Source organism: Colias philodice, chromosome 14 (assembly GCF_061535455.1).
Source record: "Colias philodice isolate Cphi_HAF_F1 chromosome 14, ilColPhil1 Martin Lab GWU primary, whole genome shotgun sequence".
Classification (NCBI taxonomy): Eukaryota; Metazoa; Arthropoda; class Insecta; order Lepidoptera; family Pieridae; genus Colias; species Colias philodice.
In genome coordinates, this window is record NC_143099.1 from 4698627 (window position 1) to 4726509 (window position 27883).

Consider the following 27883-nt stretch of genomic DNA (forward strand, 5'->3'; position numbering starts at 1 on the left):
AGATATAACAAATACATATATTATTATTATATATTATTTATTAAAATTTTCCCACACACCAATTTTCGAGTTAATTGAAAAACATTGAAATTCAGTTGAATGAACTCTGACTAAGGACAATAAAAAAGGCTAAAAATGGAAAAATTGCGTATTGAGCACATTTGTGGGCGGCTGACGGACAGAACTAGCAGAATTTTGCTAATAATACCAACCATAAAATATACAAATGCGAATTAGTTTTAAATTTAATTTTCTTAACCAATCTCGCCTACAAATTGATGGTATAAGGTTTCATTAAAAAAAAAACACAAATAATAAGGTAAGTAGGTACTTATGTAATTAATAGATAGGTAGGTAGGTAGGTACCTATCTAATCTTGTATCAAATTCATATTAAAACATTTAACAATAAACAGAGGTGGTGGTTACATCTACCTAAAGGTAAAGAAAGATATAATGAAAGTTGAAACGTATAATAATATTTACAAATTCTATGTGAAGTAGGTACCTACATAATTAAGTAGGTATTTAATAAATAGATATGATTTGCACAGTGCCAGCGGAAAATATTGTTTGATTTTTAGGTTATGGGTAAATTCAGAATAACTATTAAATACTTAGTTATGTAATTTACATAGGCATGTCATTATTAATTCAAGTAAATTTAAATATTTAATTCGGATAATTATAGAGAATATTAGGTGGGTACCTAATTCTCTTTTTTTTCGTAAATATTAAATACCTATAAGGCTATATATATCTATTGATATAAGTAGGTGCTATTCAAAATGTATTAATTTCCAATCTGGATTTACCTTCGTAACTACCTAGTTGTTTTCTTCAGATATTAAGTTTATGTAAAGTCATATAATTTTAAACGTATGGTTAAGTAATGCAAGTGAGGAACGTGACAAAGTTTTTAATTATTAGACGTGAAAATCGCCAGCGAGTAGGAGGGATTTCAGTGGCCCCCATTTGACCGCCATTACCTTATTTGGCACGTCTCGATTCTAAATATGGCTCGCGGCCAGCCCACCGCTCTGCAGCCGCGCTCGCGCTGTTAGCTTCCTATTCTATTATTTCTATTTACGAAATAAACTGAAAATAAAAGCTCTATTTTAATACAGATTTTGGGTACTGAAACGTTCGCGGGTTCCCGGTTTCCTACGGATGTGTCGGATTACGCTACATATTTCCATCTCTATCGTCAGACTTTTATATATTTAGTGTGTGAGCGAGACGGATAGAGATCAAGGCGCGCGGGACGGAACCGTGCGAAGTCAGTTGCGGTCCGAGCGGCCAAGTCGTCAGTCCCGCCCTCGGTTCTATCGCGTTTTCGGTCAGTCTCCGTTCGACGTTCGAACGGTGAAGTGTGTATAGCGCTTGTGCGCACCGGTTACTGTGGCGTACTGCGAGGTTATAATGGACGCGCCCGGCGGAGCGCGGGAGCCCCGCTTCGGGCCGCCCTACGGTATGGGACTTCTTGGAGACGTGAATGATATGTACGGTGCTGGACGGCCACCGAGCTCCCTCGGTGGAGGTCTCAGGCCCGGCATGCAGCCCTGCACGGTGCCAAGGGCCGGTGTGAAGAGACCGTCTGACCAGTGTTACGATGAAAGACCTTCCCAAAGTCTCGGCTTGGAGCATTGCGCGATGCCAGACATAGCTGATGATGGCTATGCCTCCTTACAACCGAAGAAGTCGCCACCTTCTAATGGCAAGAAGACCAAGGGCCGTGTTAAAATTAAAATGGAATACATTGACAACAAATTACGGCGGTACACGACTTTCTCGAAGCGGAAGACTGGCATTATGAAGAAGGTGGGTCGCTTGTGCTTTTGGCAATATTCCATAATATGATGTTCAGAAGCACTGACCACTAAATGAATATATTGTGTGAAAGTGTATTGTATCATTATAAAAAAGCTCAGATTCATAGTGAAATTAAAAAGTTACAGTAAGCTAAGTTTGATAGTAATTTTGTTGTGTTGTAAAAGCAATTAAAGTTTGAGCGCTCAAGGTAAACTTAATTTATTGAAATTGAGGAAAAGTCAGGGCATTTCTAATTTATATATAGCTATCTTTGGTAGTATGTGATTAAAAAAATATAAAATCTAGTGACAAATTTAGTTTTTATTAACAGTTTAAATGAAACTTAAGTTTTATTGTCAGGCGCAGACAATATTGGTGAAAAATTCTGTAGGCATTTCTAATTCCATTAAAATTGGTTAAAAATCAATATTGTCTTACTCATAATTAAAAGAATTGCTTAAAATATTTTTGTAAACAGTTGTCATAATAATTATTGTAAACAATAATAGGCACTGTAACTTAGATTGGTATTTCAGTTTACTGATTAGTAAATGTGATAGATTATTTTTCTTATTGTTTTTGTGATACAATACTTGAAGCAATCTTCAACAAAGATTCTTTAAACTTTCATATTATAACAATAATTAATAATTACAGATTCATCAAAGCAAAATACAAGGTTATAGGTTATGTTGCTGTTATTGTCTGACATATTATTATGGAATATTGTGAAAAAAGTGCCGGAATGTATATATTTATATATATTTAATAAGTTTTAGCAAATACAAAACCATTTATTAAGTGTATTCGAAGGGAATTTTGTGTTTATGTGAACATTTGGGATGAAAGTTATGACAGGTGACAGTTTAAACCAAGATAAGTTCAAAGTGAGTAATTTTTATGCAAATACGCCTAAATACATACTAAGTAATTGTTTTTTGGATAACGAACTTGATTTCATTAAAAATTCTGTGAAAAGGATGTAATCAATAGCAATAATGTTTGTTTATATGAGCAGCTGTCAATTGTAATTGCCCACAAAATTCACTAGATGGCGGTAGAATATATATGATTTTTATAGTCCGTACGTTGCCTACCGTTTTAAAAAGTGATAAGAAGAGCGAAGAGAATAATATAATAATCTCCTCTATATCGTATTTATTCACGTAAAAATAGCGATTTCGATCAAAATAATTTATTCCTACTAATGACCAAGTAGGTTATTTATTTGAATTAAAAATAATAATGTGACAATAGAACACGGTATCAATAGGCATTAAAAATAAAATAAATATTAATAGGTACTTACCTACTGCTTAGAAAACTGGTCCATACGATTTAACTTCAGACGCGGACAGTTCAATAAAATAAAATTTTAATTGAAATCGTGTAATAATTTAAAATTGTAATTTTCAATTAAAGCAAGATAATGGAAATTAATGATTTAAGATATAAATGAACTAATATTAAATGTTCAAGTTACGAAATTAAGGATTCTACGCATTTAAAGAATTTTAATGATAAAAATTTTCTGCTCAATTACTTGCATCCATGACACATTTTGCAGTCATAATGGCGCGGCGCAAGTAGGTAAGTTGAAGCAAAGCGAAACTTGCATTTAAATTCTATCTAGGGTCAACGCGATTGAAAAATGCATCTGAAAAAAATTTTGTTACGCAACTTTGAACTTAAATTTTATATCTATAGGTAGGTATATCAATTTACATAAAAGGCTGTAAGTATTTATTTTTTCATCCCTTGAACTTTTTAAATTGACGGTAGGATGTCTAACATCCTACCAACAAGGTTCTACGATTTTTAAATGACAGCCATTTTTATATCGCATTTTAAATAAAGTTTTCAATGAAACATTTTTTTGAATAGCTGCTCGCCCAGCCCCCCTATGCAAGTGGCTTTCTGTTAGCGTAGCGTTCAATAGAATAGACTACGAATGTATGAGATTGACGTAAGCTGTAGAAACGTAACAGAAAGCCACTTGCATAGGGGGGCTGGCTCTGTCGTTTTTATATTTTTTGTAATTTTCTAAATAATTCGTTATTAATTCATTATCCTAATCAAAACGGTGATGAATCCAACAAAGTAAAAATAGGTTTACCTAATCCTTAAATAAGTTTAGCCGTTCTTGAGTTACAATAAGTAGTTGCTTATTAAGTTGCATGTAACAAGACTTTCTTTTAAACACTAATAGTAGGTAGTATAGATTTATTGAATTGGAATAAATCCATAAAATATCTAGGTACTTATAAAAAAATGCAAAAATCGAAATTATGCCAATTAAAAATTAAGTAAAATTAAAATGTCTAACTTTTCATCTTGTAGGTACGCGCTATAAAATAGGTATAGTTGGGTACATTAAATATCTAAAAAGTGAAAGATTTCGCTTGATATAGGTAGGTTCCTATTCATTCGCTAGTTGTTAATACAATACCTGTATTTTAAAATCCGTGTATAATATTAGGTTCATCATTCTAAGACTCTCAAGTTGAGAGTCTCAACATATCGTAAAACATACGAAGTGATGTCGAAAATAATCAATTATGCCACCACTAGCCCAGCTTCATTACGTAGACATTGTCAATCTGTGTAGGGATGTCACAGTGCCGTGTAGACATGTCCCTGATCCCAGAACATCGGCTTGATTTAACGATAATGGTGATTTTACTCATTCTGCTCCGAATAAACGACGCGGACGTCTCGAATCTAGCAGATCTATTCCTTAATAAACGGTTTACGTTCCATAATGAAGTAGGTATAACGTTAATTGTAAAATATCGTTGAACGGAAGAGTTTATTGACAGAAATATTATACCTGTTATCTACTCACTTGTTATTCAGATCCTGGATTTACAAATTATTCTTTAAATTTTTTTAAGTGCAAATATACCTACTTTCTTAGACGTAATTTTTATTAATTATCTATAGAAAGCACAGAAAATATGATCAATATGGCACATACAATGTTGTACCTAATTATGGATTTATATATTTTTCATTCGTTAGTCGGTATTTACACAATAAGTTTTTGCGGTTGCACGCGAGCGGTGTCTCGCAGCGGGTTACGACGTGCCCCCTTCTGGTACATGGAACGTATCCGTCTCGTTAAACCTTTTTACTTTATCTATGCGCTCTACTCTATAGTCTATACTCTATGCTATTGACTATCTAATCTGTATAATCTTGTTTTGATATTGTTCCAGATAATTAACTTTTGTTCATAGTATTTTTGTAATTATACCATGATCTTGCAATGTTTAAATTTTTATTTGATTCGAACGTCTTGCTACAACAAAAATAACTTTGGACCTTTAACATAATTTTATTATGGAATAATTTAAATGAGTCGATATTTGATATAGTAGTGCTACACAAAAAATTGTGTACCTATTCATTTTCATCTTTATTTAATTAAAATTTAAAACTTCATATATTTTGCATTGTTATTATTATATTGTTTATAATCGTTTATATGAGCAATATTGTGGCAATATTCATAATTTATCTGACACTTCACAGTTCACACGTATAATATTATAATTTATACGACACGTATATATTTTCCTTAAATACCTATCAATATATTTAATTAATATCTTGTTCTAAAATCATTTTTTTTGCTATATAGGTAGGTATGAATCTTGTGGAAAGATTCATTGTATAGAAATTGTTGTCTTCCGTATGTTAGTTTATTAGAGGTTAATCTTGACAATCCTTCAGTGGGTCCATCTTCCGTCAAGTGATCGGCTTGTATACAAGAGTAATTACAACGCCGCAGGGGTTTCGAGAGACACGATTTGCCGGCCAACGTCGCGGTCGGCGTGTGTCGGTGTTTTGTAGGTAAAGCATTGTGCCTTGGCCGACTTTGTCGTGTTTTGCCGACAGAATCTTGCCGCAGGCTGTTTGTAGTAGCAACGAGATTTTGCTTCTATATACCCTAAAATCTTATATGACGTTTCTTCGAATTACAGTATGAATGTCTTGAAAATAATTTTACTTTATTGTGATGTGTGTCTAATTTTCTTTGCCTTTGAGTATTAGTTAATTTTAATTTTTATCGTGCATTTGTCGTTAAATTAATTATGAAATCATCGTTAAAGCTTTTCAAATTTTTCGCAAAAAGAAAAAAATATATATTTTCTAATTAAACGTCAAAACGTTTGAGATCACGATCTCAAGGCGCAAAACCGGTCAGAGTTCTAAATGAGTCAACTGTGGACTCAAATGAAACCCCTTACCCTATGATGGCTTTCATTTTATATTGCTTTTGTTCAGAGCGGGAATAAATTATACAGTCCGATATAGGTCCGATATAGTCCTTAAAGAGGACATTTTAATAAATTTAAAATAACGATTATCGTTGGGTCGCTGAGTCGTGATTTCGTTAGCTTCGTGGTTGGGTCTTTGGTTGGAATAAGTCGTCACGAGCGATTACTAAATTAATTAGGGACTAGTCGGGATGTAGATTGCGAGCTAGATTATTTTCCCACACGACTAGTCGATAACTTTTATGTTGATATCATAATACTTTGTTAGTACTATTGCGACTGATATAAATCAGCACCGAAAGTATAACACTAGATGATATTAAGATTGGAGCCAACTTTTTATTATTATTTCATGGACTGTCGGTCACACCAGATGTCAACGGCAACAGTGCAGGATAATGTATGAGCAGGCATCATATTGTATCAATCTTACAAAGGCGCACGTGATTCTTTACACTGCCGCGAGATGGCCTTAAACTGTTTACGTCTCGGGTCACATTGTTCGGGAACCTCTTTGTTCACTCTGATCGCCTGGTACTTTTGGAGCCGTATTTGGCACGCTTTCGTAAGTTAAATCTTGCAATTGCCACATTTCTGGGTAATTTTTGAACTTTTACAATATTAAACTGTTTATTGTGTAAAATATTGGATAAATATCAGTTCTGAATAATATTTTATTATCGAGACTACAAAATACATAATTATATAATGTGGGTCATACGACGAACATGATCGAGTGGCTTCATAATAATTATTATAACCACTCGCAAATCTTTCGTTAGATGTCCCAGCCGCCCACCATTGCGCTCTTTTATTAAATTTATTTAAATAATTGGAGGGCGGATGGGATTTAATAATGCAGGTTGCACATATGTATATTGTATTTTATACCAGTTATGAGATTTATCTTTCTTTCCTACAATTGCTGAATCTAATCCACTAACCATCCTACCACAAAGTTAAAGATAGACAAACCAGCATATTGTAGGCAATTTCAAAAATATAAATCGAACTGTGTTGTAAATGTATTAAATAATGGACTTCCACATGGCTAACTTAGATAGTTGTGTTACTGGGTGAACATAAAATATAGAAAGTCATTGGAATGTGACCACTACAAACAGAACTTTACCTGCATTACAGTTTCGTCTCGTTATGGTACAGCAACTTTGAATACCGGGCGGCACGAGGGCCTTAGATTGATTGGCCGCTTGGTAGGGAATGTCTGGCTTGTGGGCCCGCCTCCCTGCGACACCTAGAGAGAACGCCTTGTTGTTATGCGCGCCTAGTACACGAGTGCCATTGAGCACCAACAGCCTGCCTTTCACAATCGCACTTTTTGTATGGGTAATATTCGTTTATCAAAGAATGCATATTCAATTAAATCATGAATTAAGCTGCATTATTTACTATCCACTAGTAAGAGAAATTAATGATATGATTTTTTTATGCTAGAATAATATAAGTTTTGCAATTTTAAATATATTTCAACATAAATCTCGGCTTAAGTCAAGTTGGACAGATGACAGTCGACTTGCACTGATTAGTTGGAAGGCTCGACAGTTTGTCGATGTCCAATCGGCTAATCGGCGAATTTATCGGTTAGACACTAGTTCGTTAGCCGTCGGTGCATATCAAAGACTCCACAGAATCACGACTGTAGTGTTATCGAAGTAACTTTTTGAGAATACAGCCTGATAACGTGCACGACCAAGCCTAGGTAATGCATTATTTGTTATGTGACGGAATGTCAGCAGTGTACGCATAATTATCTACTTAAACATTAAAATTATTACATCTTCACTAAAGCTGTGCATGACGTAGTATTTGTATTTCTGAATTCTGAAGCTACAATTACTGGTAAAGAGAGCAAAATATCTGAAATTTATAATTAAAAGCAATCAGTGAGTAATTACAGCGAAAGCACGCAGAAGAAAAGTTTCGTTTTACAAAGCGCCCTTAAATACACTATAATTAGGTACATAAGAATTTTAATAAAGATTCAAAATTACGTGAGAGTTGAGACATGTTACTTCCACAACTTCAAAATGATTTGTCAACTTTGGTCGTCACTTAATATTTTATTTAATAAAATACGTAATTCTCATAGATACCTACCTACCTACATTAGGAAGGAAGCTAATTATTTAAAAGCGTCTTACAAATCATTGACCTGTGATAAGAAATACGAAAAAGCTGTACTTTTTTTATTGCGTAGAAGACACAACGTCTCTTTCTCTTTAAATAGTTTTAGTTCCCATTAATTTATTATTTGCAATGTTAGCATATTCCATAAGCTGTTTACTGTAATAGGATAATTGATAGTTAAAAGGTGTTTTGCGTACACAGGTGACTTGTAAATGAGCAAATAATAGCTTGATAATATTTTTATAATCAATATTTTCCATAATGTGTTACGTAGATAATATATTTTACTAAAACTTTTATATTTTTTAAATAGACAAATACCTCATACATAAAGTATATTTAAATCTATTTACCAATCTAGGGTAAAAGCCGGATAGTTGCGCCAGTGGGATACTTGCCGCAGTTTCGAATACACTATGTTACGGACATTAGTGGCAATAACGCTTTACTATAGTTGTAAGTACCCCTCCCGCAGACCTCAGTGCCACGTCAATCGTTTGTGTAGAATCACGCGTTTCATCTGTGCGAGCGAAATTGTTCCGCGGTGAAACTTCGATATGCGTTGAAACTATATTGGTAAGTAATTTGTATTGAATATTTTTGTTACTAATTGTGATTTCAATATAGTTTATGTTTCTTTGCGTGCATTAGACTTTAAATTATACTGTTAATTACATTTTATTGCAAAATATTGTTGATTTATTTCGCAAATAAAAAGGGCAAGTATCCGTATCAAAAAGGATAGTCGCCTTAGAAACTTGTGCGGATAGTTGCTCTCGGGGCAACTATCCGCAACTACAAATTCTTTCACTAGCAAATATTAATATTATTGTGTTTTTATTGGTAATAAGGCATCTCCGTGCCGGTACAATATTCATTTCGCTAATTTTTTATTTAACTTCCAGGAAAATACCCTGTCCTTGATTTTGAAAATGAAAAAAGACTAGTGACTCATATACTAAAGCTTGGAGACGCAGGATTTCCTCCTGAAAGGAATACAATTCGTCAGCTAGCTTACCAGTTTGCCGAAAATTTGGGGTTAAAGCATAACGGCTGGGCCACAATGGTTAAAAAGCTTTCTGGAAAGAAATGCCGAAATAGTTTTGAGGCAAGCTGAGGGTTTATCAATTGAAAGAGCGAGGGGTCTCAACAAGAAGACTTTGCAAAATTTTTTGATCTACTTATTACCTACTGTCTTAACTGAGAATGAATTGCTGGTTAAACCAGATGGAATATTTAATATGGATGAAACTGTATGCTGCATGCGATGTGGAAAGATGAAATCCCTCACTTCTGATGATAAATGCCAAAGTTGTAACAAATAATAAAGACTGATTAAGTGAATTGATATAAATTTGTTTTTTTATTTAAAAAAAATATTGTGAGGCATCTATCCCCTCACGAGGCAAGTATCCTCTGAAGTATTATTTACGATAGGCAACTATCCGCTAGATTTGGCAACTATCCTTCATTTGAGAGGTCAAATAAAACAGGATTTACTCAAAACCTTTAATAATTATTTTTAATAAAATAGGCTAATATGATGGTTTAAAGACCTATCTTTTGATATACATGTTTCATTATTCTTATTAAGTACATAATTTTTCATAATATAGCTTTTTTGAAAAGTGGCGCAACTATCCGGCTTTTACCCTATACTAAATCAATTAGTAATTTTATTTAGTTGAGTAATTCATTGAAACTGCAAGGAGATAAAATATTCAACTACCTCGAAATCGTACAAATTGAACATTCAAAAGATCTCATGAATTATCCAATAATAGTATTTACTACCCGGTCTGCGGTATCATTGAATTTCTTTACTTTAATGTTATTTTATTCAGTTCCAGGTTTTTCAAGCTATTATTATTAAACGCAAATAAAATTGCTTTTTTAATACAAGGCTACTCTAAAAGCTCTTTTGAGTTTACAGTAACTATTTTTTGAGGAAAAATGTGAATAGAGAATGTTGAAATTTTAGGATATCTGGTACCTATTGTATTTTCAAAATAATAGATTACCTTATAAAGTATCTATGAATTAACATAAAAATAAATGGGCTGCAAATTCTTAATTTGTGCTTCTTGTGAGTATTGACAAATGTATCATGGAAGGAGATCGGTATTCTTATTAAATACCTTTATTGCTTACTAACTGATTTAATTAACACGCAACACCCACCTGTCTTGGTGCACTAGCTTATTATTACCGAGATAATTGACCGACAATTTGCTCCTTGAAATTATTGGATTCTATTTCTTTCAATAGTAGTAAATTAGATTATTGGTACATGCAAATTGATTATTTTGATCAATTTATATCTTGCGCTTGTTGGAGATGCTCATTTTCTTTAAAATAATTTAATGTATGAGTTTAGAATTCCATTTTTTCGAATATTGTATAGGTATAGATTTTTAGTATTTAAGTTATTTTTCTATTGGTGCAATTACGTTGCAACTTGTAACTCTTTAGCTTGCCTTGTGGTAACCGATACGTTCCGTTACAATTATAGCGATGTTGTGTCATAATTACATTGACTTCATTCAACTGGTTTTATTATAACTAATTGTTCATGTCTGTAATAAGAATTGTATTAATAATACAAGTGATTTGAGTTTAAATGTCAAATGATAGCTTAGTTACAAAAAAACCGGGCTTTTTTTATTATACGTAGGGCCGATTTTTCAATCCTTGGTTAAAATTTATCCGTCCAATAAAGTATTACACGAACATATTATTAAAATGTCACCTACAAACTATCAAATACAGACAATTAGAATTTAGAATACATTTTTGAAATGGTAGTTTAATACGTTATTCAACGAATAGGTAAGTTTTAACCAGGGATTGAAAATTTAGCCCAATAAATTTTTAATTGTCTAAACCATGTCAAATTAAATATGCATGTAATAGCGAGCGCGCACGAGCAACTTTGTCTCCGCAACTATTTTGTCTCCGCAACTATTTTGTCTCTCCCACCTATGGGCTAGTATGAAAGTGCGCGCACGTAGCGACGCAACTCCCCATACAAATTGATGGGAGAGACAAAATAGTTGCGGAGACAAAGTTGCTCGTGCGCGCTCGCTCTAATAGAAGTAGGTATTTAAAATAAAGCAAAAGCTCACTTAAATATTCCGCGCTGAATTATTTTGTATGTTAGCAAGGATATAATTTAAATTAAATGACTACGAAAGAAAAATGGCTCACGCGATACGTTTGCGTTTTTAATATTTCGCAGTCGTTCATATCAAGTGAGAACGAGAAATTTTTACTCGGCGGTGCATCAGTGTACATAATTACTATAATCCCCTAATGTACCATATAAATTACGTTTAACACGTAAGCTTTATGTTTAACCCCGCTACACCTGCGTGCAACTGGTTAGATGGATATAGTCAGGTGCCCGGATATATGTGTTAGCAGTCAGAGGTGTTGGAAGTAGAAGAGTAGATCCAACAGCTTAGTTTGGTGTAACACCTTGCAGAATTGGGGAACATTTTCTGAACAGCCCTAGGATTCTGAAATGTTTTAAAGGGATATATTTTTTATATTAATAGCATTTTAAAGGAAAACGGTATAAGGAAAAGACAGAAAGCGATGAGGCTACAGTGTGTGAGTAGTTACTGTATATTATATAATATGTAAATGAAATAAATTATTAAGTTGTGTAATTCCGCTCGAAACGATGCTTTGAGTAAACGTTAAATTATAACGCAATTAGAGATGATTACTCACATTTAATGCGATACGTTAATGTTGGTACGTAAATGCGAAATCGCTGAGCATGTTCGTTATTCGGTTCAGATGTTATCTGAAGAGACGCGAAAAAACAGCGGGAGCGTCCACCATAACGTTCGATAGCTCGCCGTCAAAATATCCGACCGCAGCCAGCAGGGCCCCATCCATAATGTATCGGCATCGCGAATTTAATACATTAAACATTAACGAGTAAGTTTTTATTTGATTACGACTCGAGCAGCGGCGACATTTCGCTTTTTTATGTCAATTAAAAAATTCACCAAACATGAGGATTTCGGTGGGAAAGTTCGAGTTTCGCCAGCATCACCATGCAATTGAACTAACTAAAAGGTTTTTACAAATGTTTCCCAGAACGAGGGACTTTTGATGTGAAACAGGATTTCGCCGCAGATACCGCGTGTTACGGAATCCTTTCAAACGATACCGTTTTTGCCACAGCCTTGATCGATGACTCAAGGTTGCTCGACATCTGTAAGTGTTCGATATTTGGATGCAACAGGTGAAGCGATGATAAAAAATGTAAGAGTTTTGCTTTTCTTTGATCGAGTAGAACCATCAAAGGCAGAGTTGCGGCATCGCCCACGTTCAGACTGGGCTGCGGTGGCAAGCAACAGTCACAAAGTAATCACGTGCGCGCCCACTTGACGCCTACCAATGCATAACATTGCGAAAAAACTATATCGTGAAACACTGCTTCTGCTTTAACCTTGAAAATTCAAGCCTTCGTTAAATTGTTCTCGTGGGTATTATCCAATTAACACAATAAACTTGTGTATCTTTTCACTTTTTATACATACCTAAGTAATATTTAGTGAAACAAAATATAATAGAGATAGGTTGGCTAATTTTTGTAAATAAACTAGACCCTGCGAACCATAAACGTACACTTTGTACATATCGTCCTCGAAATAGCCTCATATCACAATTTTATTACCTATGTGAACATAGAAAAAATCTAGAACACCTCACTGACGCAATGTAACGACCGTAAAACTGGTCATAATTGTGCTTAAACGCGCTACAAGCTCGGTAATGAAGTATTTGGATAATCCCAATAATTCTCTCGGCGCATGTTAGTCGTTAATTAAGCTATTTGTCAGGTGCCGGGTCAATTTACATTTCTCCCGGGTCCCCTGTACACCGTTGGTTAAGAATCGAAACGACGTATTATTATCCTTTTAGGGAGGGCGGCATCTCTAGAGAGTCGGTTAGTTTCTACGGAACCTTTCATTCGGACCACCTGTGTTTATTTACTCGGACGTCTGAATTGTCCAGTAAATAAGGTTAGCAAAATGTCTAGCCGCAGTTCAGTGGCATTAATATTAGATTGAATAAGATTGTGATAGAAATTAGCATCTAACACGGAGAAAATCTCGATCTAAAATCGCTCGTATGCCGTCGAATGTAAACCGTTCAGTGAGGAATTCTATCGATGGATCTAAATTTATATCGTAACAAAGGATGGATGAGTATTCACATAAAGTCTCAACAGATAGCAGATAGCATTAACATGTAAGCAAAAGCTGAGGGTACATGTTGTCGACAGAGGTATAAAAATGTCCTGCAGGGAGCACAATTCATGGGAACTCGTTCTGGTCAGCGACAGGCCATCAAGTTGACTCAGTTCGCAGGTGAAATGTATTGACAAGTGGTCTTCCTTGATGCATATCGGTGTGATGGTATCACCGTCGCGGCGCTTCAGTCGGCTCCTGTTACCCACGGACCCGTTGCATTGTGGAGATCACTGATAGGGCTTGTTTATTTAGCACTAAAATTTATTCAGTCATGAGAAGCCATTAAGAAAAGAAATATTAACAGTTGAACATGTTTACGTCCATAAGCTCCGGTAATATCGTGCTGAGTTATAGTTGTTTTTTTCGTATCCATCCCTGTAATTAATTGAATGTTAATATATTTTATAAATGCACCTTTATCTTAAGCCTAATGTTTACGAGGTTCACATTGATTCTATTTCAGCAGCCTTGTAAAGGTACTTACATAATAACACAGTTTATAGTCTAGTGATTTCTCAATGAACTTAATAAATCAAGGTCAAGTTAGCGCCCACAAAATGATAGTTTGTCTGCATGAACAACATTCGATAAATGGCAATAGGCGAGCAGGAAACTTATGGAAGTCGTTCGAGTGATACAATAAATTAAGGGCATGGCTGGACGGCCATTCATAAGCAATATTGCTTGTTTATGAATGAAAATTGCAACTTATATACGTGCTATATCGACACCATTGCTATTGATAGCCTGCTCGACCACATTAAATTTGCATGTGACACTAGACTCTACGTTTCTTATAATAATTACGGCCTACTAAGGCACGGCTTTATTGAATCAAGGATGGCCCATTGTTCTGTGAGATTGGGCATTGTCGCTTTTAGAATCTATTGTTGTATTATTAGGATCTGGTTTTTTGATTTGATCTTCCTTTTATGTTTTGTACAAAAGAAATCCTGCGTGCACGGTAGCTACAATAACATCTTCAATCCAATTAATTCAAGTTTTATTTGTTTTACAACAAATGCGTTCAATTAATGCTTTTTTTTAAACATAGAAACTTAAAATTCAAATATTGGACTATAACAACTTAAATAAACTTGAGATATTAATTTTATCTTTTTTTATTATCAACTTTTCGTATGATCATATATCAGATTTTTAATGGTTTGGACTAATTACATCACCTTTATGTGTGTAATTTTATTAAGTTATCATAATGAACACTCGATTATTTTTACAAAACCTTTCACAAATCCAGCTTATCTTATATTCCTTTCACAAAACGTGGCTTGCAGGTTGGCTACTGGAATTGCGGTAATTTTTCATTTCTTATAGGTAATCGATAATTATAAAGAACTTGTTAAACTAATCGTTCCAGTTTTCACAAAGACACTATATTATCTGCAACAACGTTCAATCAACGTAAATAATGTATACAATTTAAACAGTATCAACAATGATTTTTACCTCATAAATATGTCAGACAACATTCACTTGTTTTACATAATCGACTTAATCATTCTGAGTATTTGTGGGGATTATTTTGTGCCGTGGGCATCTTATATATTTAATGGTTATTGTTCTTCTTTATAGAAAGAAAAAAAATCCAACATTCTCATAGTTAAACCAATGGTTAATTAAATGCCTTATAAATACTGCAGCGCTAATAATAAAATCACTCCTATTTTATTTTTTCAAAAATAAAATCTTACATTATCGAAGTATTTTGTAAGTGGTTAAGGGCTTGGTCTAGTAGTGCAAACAAATGCATCCTGTCATCCTATATGTAAATAATACAAATGTACTATGGGAAAGTTGCTCCACTTAATTTTTAAAAATTAAATCATTCGTATGCATAATTTAATATTCGTAATAAGTACCAGACATGACAATTTGAAACAATTTTCGTGAAAATTACACCAGGTGATTTTTTTTATCAGTACACAAAATTTGCGAATACGTTCTATTGATATCTTCAAATGCATAACTCTATACATTTTTTTCGACCTAAGTTTCTTAGTGAAAGTTGTTCAGTTTAACTAATAAAACGGATAAACTGTATATAATAAAAAAAAATGTAATGTTAACACGTCCGCTCGCATCAAAATTCATAAATTACATATATGCATCGCGCGGAACGCCGTCCTTATATAGGAGTCGAGGAGGCGTGGTGTCGTGCGGCCCGCGTGTGCCGCAAACGGTTCAAGCCAAATCCGACTTTGGCGCTACAGGTTACATCGCTGAATCCACTGCGGGTAACGCAACGTGTGTTCGCGGTTCTACAGAACAACGTCTATGGATAAAACTGAAAAATTAAGATTTTTTTTTTTCTTCGTATTTTTCCAGGATAAAAAGTATTCCATTTTATGCCCAGGATAATAAGGTATAATTATACCAAGTTTCATTGAAATCGAACCATTAGTTTTCACGTGATGCCTTCACATACAGACAGACAGACAGACAAAAATTTTTTTAATCACATATTTGTGTATGGTATCGATCCAGTAACACTGCTATTTATTTTTTAAATACATATTTTCAAAGTACAGAATTGACCCTTCTACGTATTTATTATATTATGTATAATATATATATTTATATGGATAAACCTAATAAATATTTTGCTAGCATTCTGATGCTTTATCGGTTGCACTGGATTTTTCTTTTCTTTTTTCAATCGCTTGAATGACATAGGATGGGTCCTTGATGGGCATGGAATGCTGAAGTCTCGAATCAATCAATTCTGACAGTAGGCAATTTATGTAAAATCTTGATAATGGTCCATCATTTTATTTTTTTTTGCCTAAACTTATATATTCTATTTTTAACGAATGATTCACTCCAGCCCAAACAGCAAATAAGCAGACTTTTGCTTCTGCAACGTTTAGTTGTCCCTGAATTTGGAAAAAATAGTCATGATTCTTATCTATGACAAAAGTGTTATTTTTTTGCATTGTATTTCAAATATTAAATTTTTTATTTTTAACCGCATCTTCCGCATTCATCTCTTTTGCCGGAATTAGACATTTAACTTCTACTAGTCCCATTTTCCCTTCTTGATATGGGAGTGTATAAAGTAAATTTTTCTCGTTATACTTTTAAAAAGTTATTATTGTCATTTTGCTCATTAGGTAAAGTAATTTCGATATCAGTTTTAAGTTTTTTGATACCTGCAATAATAACGTCATAATCGCCTGCACATACTTATCGATTACACCCTGTATACAATCCACCATCCACATTCATAATGTTTTCCTGTCCTCCTCTCCTTTACGCTGTTCACCGATACATTTTAAATGAGTAAATCTGCTACCACTGAAGGATGTTTCATTGTGATCAGCAAATTTTCACCACTGTTGTCGATTATTTGTTTTTCATTTTTAATCAGCAATTGGGAATCATCAGTTTTGTTTTTTGCAGATTGGTGATGTACCCTAACAATGCGTCGAAAAGGGAAAGCATCAACGAATTATCGTTTTCGTCCTCTTTTTTTATTCTTCGCGTCTCTGTTAAACTCAAAACTCAAACTCAAACATTTATTTATTCAATTAGACTTCTTCTAGAAGCACTTTTGAAACGTCATTAGGTACATATTTTAACATTTACCACCGATTCGGAAAGCAGTATCTACGGAGAAGAATCGGCAAGAAACTCCATAGTTGCTCTTTTTACTTGTTACTTGTGTTTGTTTAGTTCAACACCCATTGAATTTTCTATGTTATTGCGATCTTCCATTACATCTGAGTTTTTATGATGTGATGATAATCCATTCGTTTTAATATTGGTACTTAGAGTTGGTGGACTAAACTAGAAATGGTAGACTAAATTTGTCAGCGCGTCTGTAAGATCAAAATATAAAACCAACATCCTGTATTTAAGTTACAAAATTAATAATCAAACAACATGCCGCTACGTTTAAAATGACTAGAAGAAAAAAAAAACACCTCGACATATTTGGAATTTTGGAGTAAACAAATCATTTTCCCCGTATGTCCCAAGTTCAAGTTCTCAATATAATTAAATATATTTCGTATTTCTCAAACGAAAAATAAACATTTTTGGAACTTCAAAAAAAATATATATTATGAGAAAATTTATGAGCTTACTTTAGTTTAAAAGAAACATACATCCCTTTACTGAAACCCCGTAAAATAAAGAAATTGTTGCCAATCACCTTTGTAATGTATTTGGTTTCATTAACTTTATGTTCGAAGATAATTTTTTTTCTAGTAAGTACATAGTTACACGCATATTTTTTTCGTTTATTTTCCATATCGAAATCAAATGTTTAAAAATACGAATATTTGCACAAAACTAAGATAAAAATAATCAAATAACAAAAATATTAAATTTAATGAAGTAGAGCAACTTTCACTTCGGTATGAAGGAAAATCGAGCGTAGAGCACACGTCAGAACGCTCCGGCCCAAGGAGCGCGACTAAAGAAATTCGCTATGATTTTTCCTAATTATTTTAAATATTTTTTTAATATTTAAAGAATTATCAAAATTCAAAAAAAAAATTTTTTAAAGGATTAATACTCATTGGTCTTCAACCAACTCGAATAAATTAATGGAAACAATAACTTTTAGCAGTATTTATCAATAGATTTTGTAAGGCAAAAAATGGGAAATTTAATGAATTTATAACGTTCTAATTAGGAAAATCATAAGTTTTTCGGCAATTGTATTCAGCAGTTTTTAATAACGACTATATAAGGATAATAATGTGCTGATCAGATTGTGTAAATTGTAATCGGTTGCAACGTAGTGAGTGCACAAACTTAGCTCGAAATGTCTTTGGGGGAAAGAGACTTATCTTGAAGGCCTGATTAAGGTAACATAAAGTAACTTTACAAATGTGAAAAAATTCACGCGCATTGCGTATATAACACTAATTGATAAACAAGAAAAAAAAATTCAGTTTACCATTTCATTAGCCGGGAAAAAATTGTCAAATAACTTGTTGAAAACGCAATTTTGCTAGACTGCAGCCTTAAGTTATTAAACGTTTAAATAATTGCTCATTATAATTTTTGAAACTTGTCTCTTATTTTCATGTTTTTTAATATGTTAAAACGTGTCGCATCCGATCTGTAGTAAGGGATAATGGAGTTGGCGATGGCTTTCACTTTTCAATCATTACCGACGACTCGATCGGCTTTAATGGGTGTGGGGAATTGGCAACCCTTTACAAGATTCACATCGAGATTCTTAACTCAAATATCGTCGAATACCACGATAATGTTTTTTTGATGTTATAACAAATAGCATGTCTTCATTTTACGCCTACGTATGTTGAACTTGCTGATCTTGTTTTATATTGTAGCACTATGTAAATAAAACATTCAAACGTTTTTGATACGCTATAATCATAACAATGTTCTAATGTTAAAATGTGATATTTTAGCTTATATTAGTCTGGTTAAACATGTTTTAAATGACCTTTCTATTAACAAACATTTACCTCCGGTGATTAAATATGACATTTTCTCAATAAAGTTTCTAATAATAGGTAGTACCGATCAGATTATTTTTGGATTTCTATGAAATGCATTCGTTTGAAACTTGTTTAAAAAATGACGTGTCTTATAGGTTAAGTTGGCCAGCGCGAATTGTTTAGTCCCGTTCCTTAAAAGCGGTCGACCTTTATGCAAATGGCATCACAGCATCCTCGCCATACAAGTGCGATGACGTAAAGATAGCTGAACTGGCAGACATCGCCACGTGGCGTTCGGGTAGGCAGGAGACGACCCGTTTAGACCTTTTACGCTTAATCCACTCGAGTACTACACAAATATGGCAACCTTGTTTCATAACCTGTTTTTGGGGTTTCCTCGATCCCTGGTGTATATGATACACGTCTTACGGCACGTGGTTTATAAGTCAAAACTGCGTCCTTATTAGGAAGCCGTTGAGCCAATTTTGTCTTATTTGATTTGTTGATGATATTCATTTTTGCTTAACGACGTTTGTGCTTTTATAAGATTATGAATGGGCCGATTTTTTTATTTACAATCAATAGATTGTAAATAAGCAATGCGCAAAATATTGCGCATTCTTTAACGATGGTTTGTGTTGTAGGAAACAGGAAACTCATACCTACATGCGTAATTCAAGGATCCATTAATACCCTGTTATGCTTTAAATAGTAATGTGATAAATAAATATTCAAGATCATTAGGTTTTCATATGCTTTTGACATGCACAATTATTGAGTAAGCCCATACAACATCTGGTCGTAGAAGAGATAATTGTATTTATTAAAGTCAATCATTGAGATATTGTACATAAGCTTTTGTGAATGAATGGTATGAATAAAATGTTATGATTGATTCTTTCATAAAGATTTATCTTAAAAGGCATCGAATATAAATCATATTATCGTTTGTTAGCAGTAGAACTTGTAGTAAATTTTATAACGAGAGTAAAACAACATTTTCAGTTATATTTTTAACTAGCTTTCCGCCTGCGGCTTCGCCCGCGTTTTCAAAGAAAAACCCGCATAGTTCCCGTTCCCGTGGGATTTCCGGGATAAAACCTAGCCTATGTTACTCGTGGATAATGTAGCTTTCGAATGGTGAAAGAATTTTTAAAATCGGTCCAGTAGTTTATGAGCCTATTCATTACAATCAAACAAACAAACAAACAAAGTTTTCCTCTTTATAATATTAGTGTAGATATAAAAAACATTTAACACGATTTTCGCTGTTTTTCACATACAAATGTGCATACAAAAATATTAAATGACAAAAATCGTTAAGGAGGCACTTGAGGAACATAGTCATGGTAATCATCTCTGGCCATCAAAGTGTAAGGTGTCTTGATTAGCACCTTTATATTCCCATCACGACAGGCATGACAATTACTGTTAGCTTCTGATACTAATGTGTGGCTGGTAAGTGTTCGTAATGGACTCTCAGTTGGACCATAACCGCCAAGAACGAGTTGAATTTTATGCTGTTATTGCAGTTTGCATTTAATTATCGTTTCTTGCAGCTTTTGTTAATGGTGGTAATGCTTCATGCTGTGAGGCGGACGCAATAGGAGACGACAAATCGTTGTCGCCGCTTTTTGTTGCCGCATTAAATGATGCTTTTTGTTCCAAGAAATTACTTTTTAGTGCAAATAACTCACGTTTATGTTCATTTATTTGAGATAGTTCTTAGATAATTATGCATACACTTTATAGTTTATTGCATCAAAGATATTATCCATTTTTATATCTATATACTTAGTTATATCGAGTTGAAATATTCTAACAAGTGACAAAAAATTGTGTTTATTAATCCCATGTAATACGTTGACGCTACAAATATTTTAATAATTAGTCGGGACAGGTCGTCATTTTCGATAAATAATCGGCTTTTTATATTATTAAAGTAAAAAGTTTCATAAATTAAGGTAAAATGTTTATTTATACCTCCGAGCTATAAAGTTGTTACTCAAAATTACCAAACTTTCGTTCTGTGTCGGCGAAAACGCAGCATTATCCAATAAAATTAAAACGCTATAAAGGTTCATGCGCGCATCAAGAGTCCTACAATTTGCTCAAGAATCATGGCGTATACGCGATATAATATTGTTATTTGACGGTTACTTTTTCTTGTGTATTTCTGGTTTCTTGTTTCTTGTTTCCGCGAAATGCTCTCTTGCTGTGACGTGCTGGTTGTTCTCTGTCAGAAGCTGAATTAAACGAGGTTGGCTTGCAATTAAGGGCTGTTTACCGGGCATTAATTTTTGGCAATAAAAGACGAGCATGCTGAAAATGTTCGGTACGCACGCGCTTGGATGCTCCGTGGGAAAAGCGGCCGCTTTGTACTCCATTGTACTTGTAATTAGCAGTTTTTTCGAGCGCCATCTCTCGAGGCGCACTTGGAGAAATGTCGCATCTCGTAATGCGCTGTCCCAAATGTTTTCCATTAATTTGTGACTCGACCACGGCTTATTTTACATTGAAGTGCTTTTTATTTTGAGCTCGACAGTTCTCCGTTGCATTACAAGTAACAAAATTTGTGTAATACTTTTGATTTTTACTCGTATTTTTTTAAACAGGATTCTCGAATGGTTATTTACGTTTGAATGGTTTGAACGACACGTCTTATCGTTGTGTTGAAAGTTTTACATTTATATCTTTAACTAATTTGATTAAAAAAACAGAGTTACATTTTGATCTCCGCATGTTTTAAACCTTTTTATTTGGTCATTTTCTCAAATGTGAATTCTCCAAAATAAAAAAAAAGAAAGCACATACCTACCTAGTAAATGTAAAAAGGGAAATCCTAATAAGAGTTAGGAGACATTTATATACAAGGGAATGACGTCCGTTATCTAGACGGTTATCTTGTTTATGGAGCTATTAGATTCCACGCTATCGAATCATGTATCTAGACTTAGTAAAAAATGTAGGTTCCTACGTTGTACGATGAAAAATACTATTAGGTCTTAAGTTGACGATGGCGCCAATGATTGTTAGAGTTTTCTTTGTGGTATACAGTACAACCAGTTATGTTTTTAGAGTAAACAAGTTTCATAGAAATAACTATGTGCGCATTTTTAATATATGTAAGTTCATTTTTAATAATGTTATTCTAACCTATAATAACGAATCCGAAATTTATGAATAGAAAACTTTTGAATGAGTTGAATATTACCGAAACCTGAGATACTGTTAATTTTTCTTCCAAATAATTGGCAGATTAATAACTCAGGCCCCGGAATCACAGACACAATAGAAAATCTATTGTGTCGTGGACCGATCGGGCCGTTCGGGGCTCAATGGGTTAAAATAACAATCTCATATATTTAGTTTGTATGATTAAAACGTCAAATTTAATTTCAACCACACCGTTCTGCCACTATTTATAAAAGTGGTCACATTATTACTCCACAAAGTGGCCACTGTCGCTTTCCTTGAATTTTGTCACAATCACTTCAATATTTATTATTGTATCTCTTACAGACCTACTTGTAACTCAATTAATTTGTAAAAGTAAACACGCTACCGTGCATAATAATGGTCTGACAGGCGGAGATCGCTTTTTGTAAGCTTCTGCTTTATTCACCTCGCCACATGATGCTGCCTTATCTTATCTTGTATTATATAAGAAGACTTAATTAAAACGCGATAGGTTTTGTCCGTATAGAATTTAATCAAAACAAAACACATTTACATAATGAAAATAAATAGTAGATCTAAATTATTACTTCTCTTTGTCAAAACGAGTCCTGTAAAACCTCGAAAAATTTCACCTTAATACTAATTCTGGGTTTAATATTAAAAACATTTCATCATTCTTACATTGTGTCAGTTTCTGGATATTAAGTTGATTGGTTTAGATTAATTCTGCGCACGCGCATTCGGCAACGAGTTTTCGAATTTCATTGCACCTGATACTACTACAATCACTCTTGACTTAACTGGATCACTTGTCGATTTTATTTTTTGCTCGACATAATAAGTAAGAAGGGGCTGATCTACTGACTGGTGTTACGATAATTATTAATTAGGTATTATTAGCTGATCTTGTTGGATGCAAGATTAACGTCATTTTTTTTAAGTTGACGTTGATAAGCGTGTCTAAATATATGTTTCCCACATTCATAGGTCTGCTCTCTCTATTACGATAACTTTTTTTCCAATATAATTTTAGTCAATGATGTACAATTAATGTTTTTATGAAAAGGTTCTAAATCGTTTGTTATTGTTAATTTGCATATCATTACATTGTTTCGGTTAGGCTTTACCTGTATTTGTATCTAATGAAATCTTGTCTCACTTTATGTAGCTGTTAACCAAACTCAATTTTTCTGTATAAATTTCATATTTTATGTAAGACATTAATGAAGTAATATGTGTTAGAAATAAGTTCTGTTGTATCTGTTGTAACAAAATAGCATTTATTATCTATGAGCATAAACTGGTCACACTGTCTGTGTACTGTGCAATGAATTAATAAAGTCAGTCTATTCCAAGATGTCTTCCTAGTTTTATTAGGTTATGGGCCCAGTCACATATTTGCGAGTTTTTTCTAGTAGTTTTATCGTGTAAAAGTAATAATGTCGATGTCAGGCTATTTAGTAAATGTGCCAAAGTTAAAAGGACGCGAAAATTACGATGATTGGGCGTTCGCGGCAAGTAATTTTCTGTTGCTGGAAGGCATTGACATTGAAAACGTGCCGGCGGCCATCAGTGAAAATGAGATGAAGAAAGCCAAAGCGAAACTTGTGATGACGATAGACTGTTCATTATATGTGCATATCAAGAGTGAGACTACAGTGGGCGGTGTATGGAAAAAGTTGAAACAGTTATTTGATGACTCGGGATATCAACGAAAAATAAGTTTGCTTCGAACATTAATTTCAATACGTCTCGATAACTGTGAAACTATGACATCGTATGTATCTCAAGTGGTGGATACAGCACAGAAATTGAAGGGGACTGGTTTCGAAATCACAGACGAGTGGATTGGATCGCTACTTTTGGCTGGACTCCCAGAAAAATATTCACCGATGATAATGGCTATAGAACATTCCGGAATCGCCATTAGCGCTGACGTCATAAAAATAAAATTACTTGATATGTGTTCGGAGGTTGGTACAACTGGAGCGGATACTGCTTTTTTGTCAAAACATCAGCGGGGAAAAAGTAGCAACACTAACCGCAAGCAAAAATCAACGTCAACGTCAATGTCATACAATGACGCTTCAACCAGCAGTAAACAAATAAAGTGTTATAATTGCAAGAAAATAGGTCACTACAAAAGCAAGTGTCCAGAATTAAAAGCAAATAAACAAGTAAATGCTTTTAGTGCGGCGTTTTTCAACGGTTGTTATAGCACAGAAGACTGGTACGTCGATTCGGGCGCAAGCGCGCACATGACGTCGAATCAGAAATGTTTACTCCAACCACGACCGGTGCACGATAACAGAGAAATCGTAGTGGCAAATCAAACGACGGTGCCTGTAGTAAGTGTTGGTGAAACACAGATAACGACATGCGTGAACAATTCTCAGTACAATGTGATTGTGAAGAATGTATTGTACATACCAAAGCTCACGACAAACTTATTGTCAGTAAGCCAACTTATAGTTAATGGCAATAGAGTTGTGTTCAAAAAGGATGTCTGTTTAATATACAATCAAGTGAATAAGCTTATTGGTACAGCAGATTTGATTAATGGCGTGTACAAGTTAAACACAAGAAAATTAGAGAATTCATTATCGGCAATGTCAACCTGGCATAAGAGGTTAGGACATGTAAACAGTAAGTCCTTACAAAAAATGAATGAAGGTGCTGTGATAGGTGTTTCTTTTGAAAAGAAAGCTGACATTCAGATACAGAATTGTGAAGTGTGCTGTGAGGGGAAACAGTCACGTCTACCCTTCCCATCAGCCAACCATAGAAGTGAAAACCTACTGGATGTAGTACACTCAGATTTGTGCGGGCCGATGGAGACCAAGTCAATTGGTAATTCAAAGTATTTTCTTCTATTTGTGGATGATGCCAGCAGAATGACTTTTGTCTACTTCTTGAAGGAAAAGAACCAGGTGTTTCAGCATTTCAAAGAATTTCGAGGTTTAGTTGAGAATCAAACAGGAAACAAGATAAAGAAGCTGAGAACCGACAATGGAGGTGAATTTTGCTCACATGAGATGGAGAATTACTTGAAACAAGTCGGTATAGTTCATCAGAAGACCAATCCTCACACTCCGGAGCAGAATGGACTCTCAGAAAGGTTCAACAGAACTATAGTTGAACGAGCAAGATGCTTGTTGTTTGAAGCTGACCTTGACAAAAGTTTTTGGGGTGAAGCAGTTAATACTGCAGTATACTTAAAGAATAGGACACCAGCCGCCAGTTTAGGCATGATGACCCCATTTGAGAGGTGGACAGGTGAGAAACCAGACCTTAGCAATGTTAGAATTTTTGGCAGTAAGGTAATGACACATGTTCCCAAAGCACAAAGACAAAAATGGGATAAAAAGGCTGATAAATTGATATTAGTTGGATATCCAGATAATGTTAAAGGATACAGATTGTATAACCCAAAAACTAGAAAGATCACTACGAGCAGAGATGTCATAGTCATGGAGAAGACAGAATCAGACAAAGCTCAGGTAGTAGTAAATATTAGTGAAGAAAAGTTAGAGAACAATGAAAACTTAGAAGAAGAAGAAGAATGTTCATCAGATAGCCTAGTCTCAAATCCTAATGACCCAACTTATGTTAATGATACATCCACATCCCAAGATGATTCTTATCAATCAGTAGCCGATGAAGACTCTGTCATAGATGAAGAAGTTCAGGTACAGCCAGTTAGGAAACGTGAGAGAAAGCCAGTAGAAAGATATGGTATGACCAATCTATGTATTCTAGAAAACCTGGAAACTTATGAAGAACTGAGTTATGAATCTGCGATGAATGGACCAGATCAGGAACAGTGGAGACAAGCGATGATGGATGAATTGAAAGCTTTCAGTGACAATGAAGCATGGACATTTGTAGACAGGAGTGAAGCTGATAGAATAGTGCAGTGTAAGTGGGTGTTTAAGAAAAAATGTGATAATAGTGGTAAAGTGCGGTACAGAGCTCGACTAGTAGCTAAGGGCTTCTCCCAGATTAAAGGTTTGGATTATAATGAAACTTTTTCACCTGTATTGCGTTATTCTACTTTAAGACTACTTTTTGCTTTAAGTGTTAAACAAAATTTAAAAATGAATCACTTGGATGTACCAACAGCTTTTTTAAATGGTAATATTGATGAATGTGTATTTATGGAAATACCAGAATATTCTAATTTCATAAATTGCGATAATAAAGTTTTAAAATTAAAAAAGGCTATATATGGACTTAAACAGTCGGCTAGAGCTTGGTACATGAAAGTGGAATCTTGTTTGTTAAAGTTAGGTTTCAAGAAGTCTAAATATGAACCCTGTTTATTTATTATATGTCATGATAATGTAAAGATTTATGTAGCTATATTTGTTGATGATTTTTTTGTTTTTTATAACTGTGTAAATTCTTACAAAAAGTTAAGAAGTGTATTAGAAGCAGATTTCAAGATTAAAGATTTAGGTCAAATAAAAAATTGTCTAGGCATGAATGTAAAAGTTCAAAAAGATTGTGTAACTTTGGACCAACAGCAATTTATTGATAATATTTTAAATAAATTTAATATGATTAATTGCAAAATTTCAGATACTCCAATGGAATTGAATCTTAAATTAGAAAAAGCTGTAAATGACAGTTGTAATAACTCTTATCCTTATCAACAACTTATTGGTTCACTGATGTATCTTGCGGTTCTAACAAGGCCAGATATTTCTTATAGTGTTAGCTTTCTAAGTCAATATAACACATGTTTTAATGGAACACATTGGAAACATTTGAAAAGATTATTAAGATATTTGCAAAAAACTAAACATTTTGGATTAATTTTTAAGAAAACTGAAACTGATTTAATTGGTTTTGTTGATGCTGACTGGGCATCTTGTAACATTGATAGAAGGTCTTACACAGGATATTGTTTTGTATTATCAGGTTGTGTAATAAGTTATGAGTCTCGAAAGCAAAGGACAGTTGCCTTATCTAGTACAGAGGCCGAGTATATGGCACTTGCAGAGGCTTGCAAAGAAGCCATTTATTTAAAAAATTTAATGTTAGAACTTAATATATGTAATAAAAATAAACCTTTGGACTTGTACACTGACAGTCAAAGTTCTTTAAAATTGGCTTCTAATCCAATGTTTCACAAACGTACTAAGCATATTGATGTACGCCATCATTTTGCTAGAGAATGTGTTGATAATAACCAAATTAAAGTAAACTATTTAGAAACTTCTTCTATGCCAGCAGATGTATTTACTAAGTCACTTTGTGTTAATAAACATTATAAATTCATAGAACAAATGGGAATAGGGGAAGTAAATTAAAATAAATATGTAGTTTTTCAATTGATTGTTTTTATTGTTGAAGCATTTGTAACGTTTAGTTATTGTAGCAAAAGATGTAATTTTGTCAGAGTATTTTGTTAAGAGAGGGTGTTAGAAATAAGTTCTGTTGTATCTGTTGTAACAAAATAGCATTTATTATCTATGAGCATAAACTGGTCACACTGTCTGTGTACTGTGCAATGAATTAATAAAGTCAGTCTATTCCAAGATGTCTTCCTAGTTTTATTAATATGTAATATAAACCCGCTTTCCTTTATGCAGTCCAAGGTACTTGAAATGTTTTTACCAACCAACAATCTGTCAATCAATCGATAGCATTTCGTTAGGCAATCGTTGAAGCGTTTAAAAATTTTCATGTAACGTGATTGCCTTAAAATATGTTATTAATTTCCGTTACATGCTCCACTAATGACT

At 33.9% G+C, this 27883-nt stretch overlaps 1 protein-coding gene across 4 annotated transcripts in view; it reads left to right on the forward strand.

The window, feature by feature from the left end:
- The first annotated feature begins 1284 nt into the window (after positions 1-1284).
- Positions 1285-27883, forward strand: part of bs (serum response factor blistered) — a 173819-nt gene continuing 147220 nt past the window's right edge. For all 4 annotated transcript variants that reach the window (XM_089703299.1, XM_089703300.1, XM_089703302.1 and 1 more), the window contains exon 1: positions 1285-1820. In XM_089703299.1, the coding sequence (XP_089559425.1) occupies positions 1422-1820 (399 nt within the window). In that variant the 5' untranslated portion in view covers positions 1285-1421. The remainder of the gene's footprint in view (positions 1821-27883) is intronic.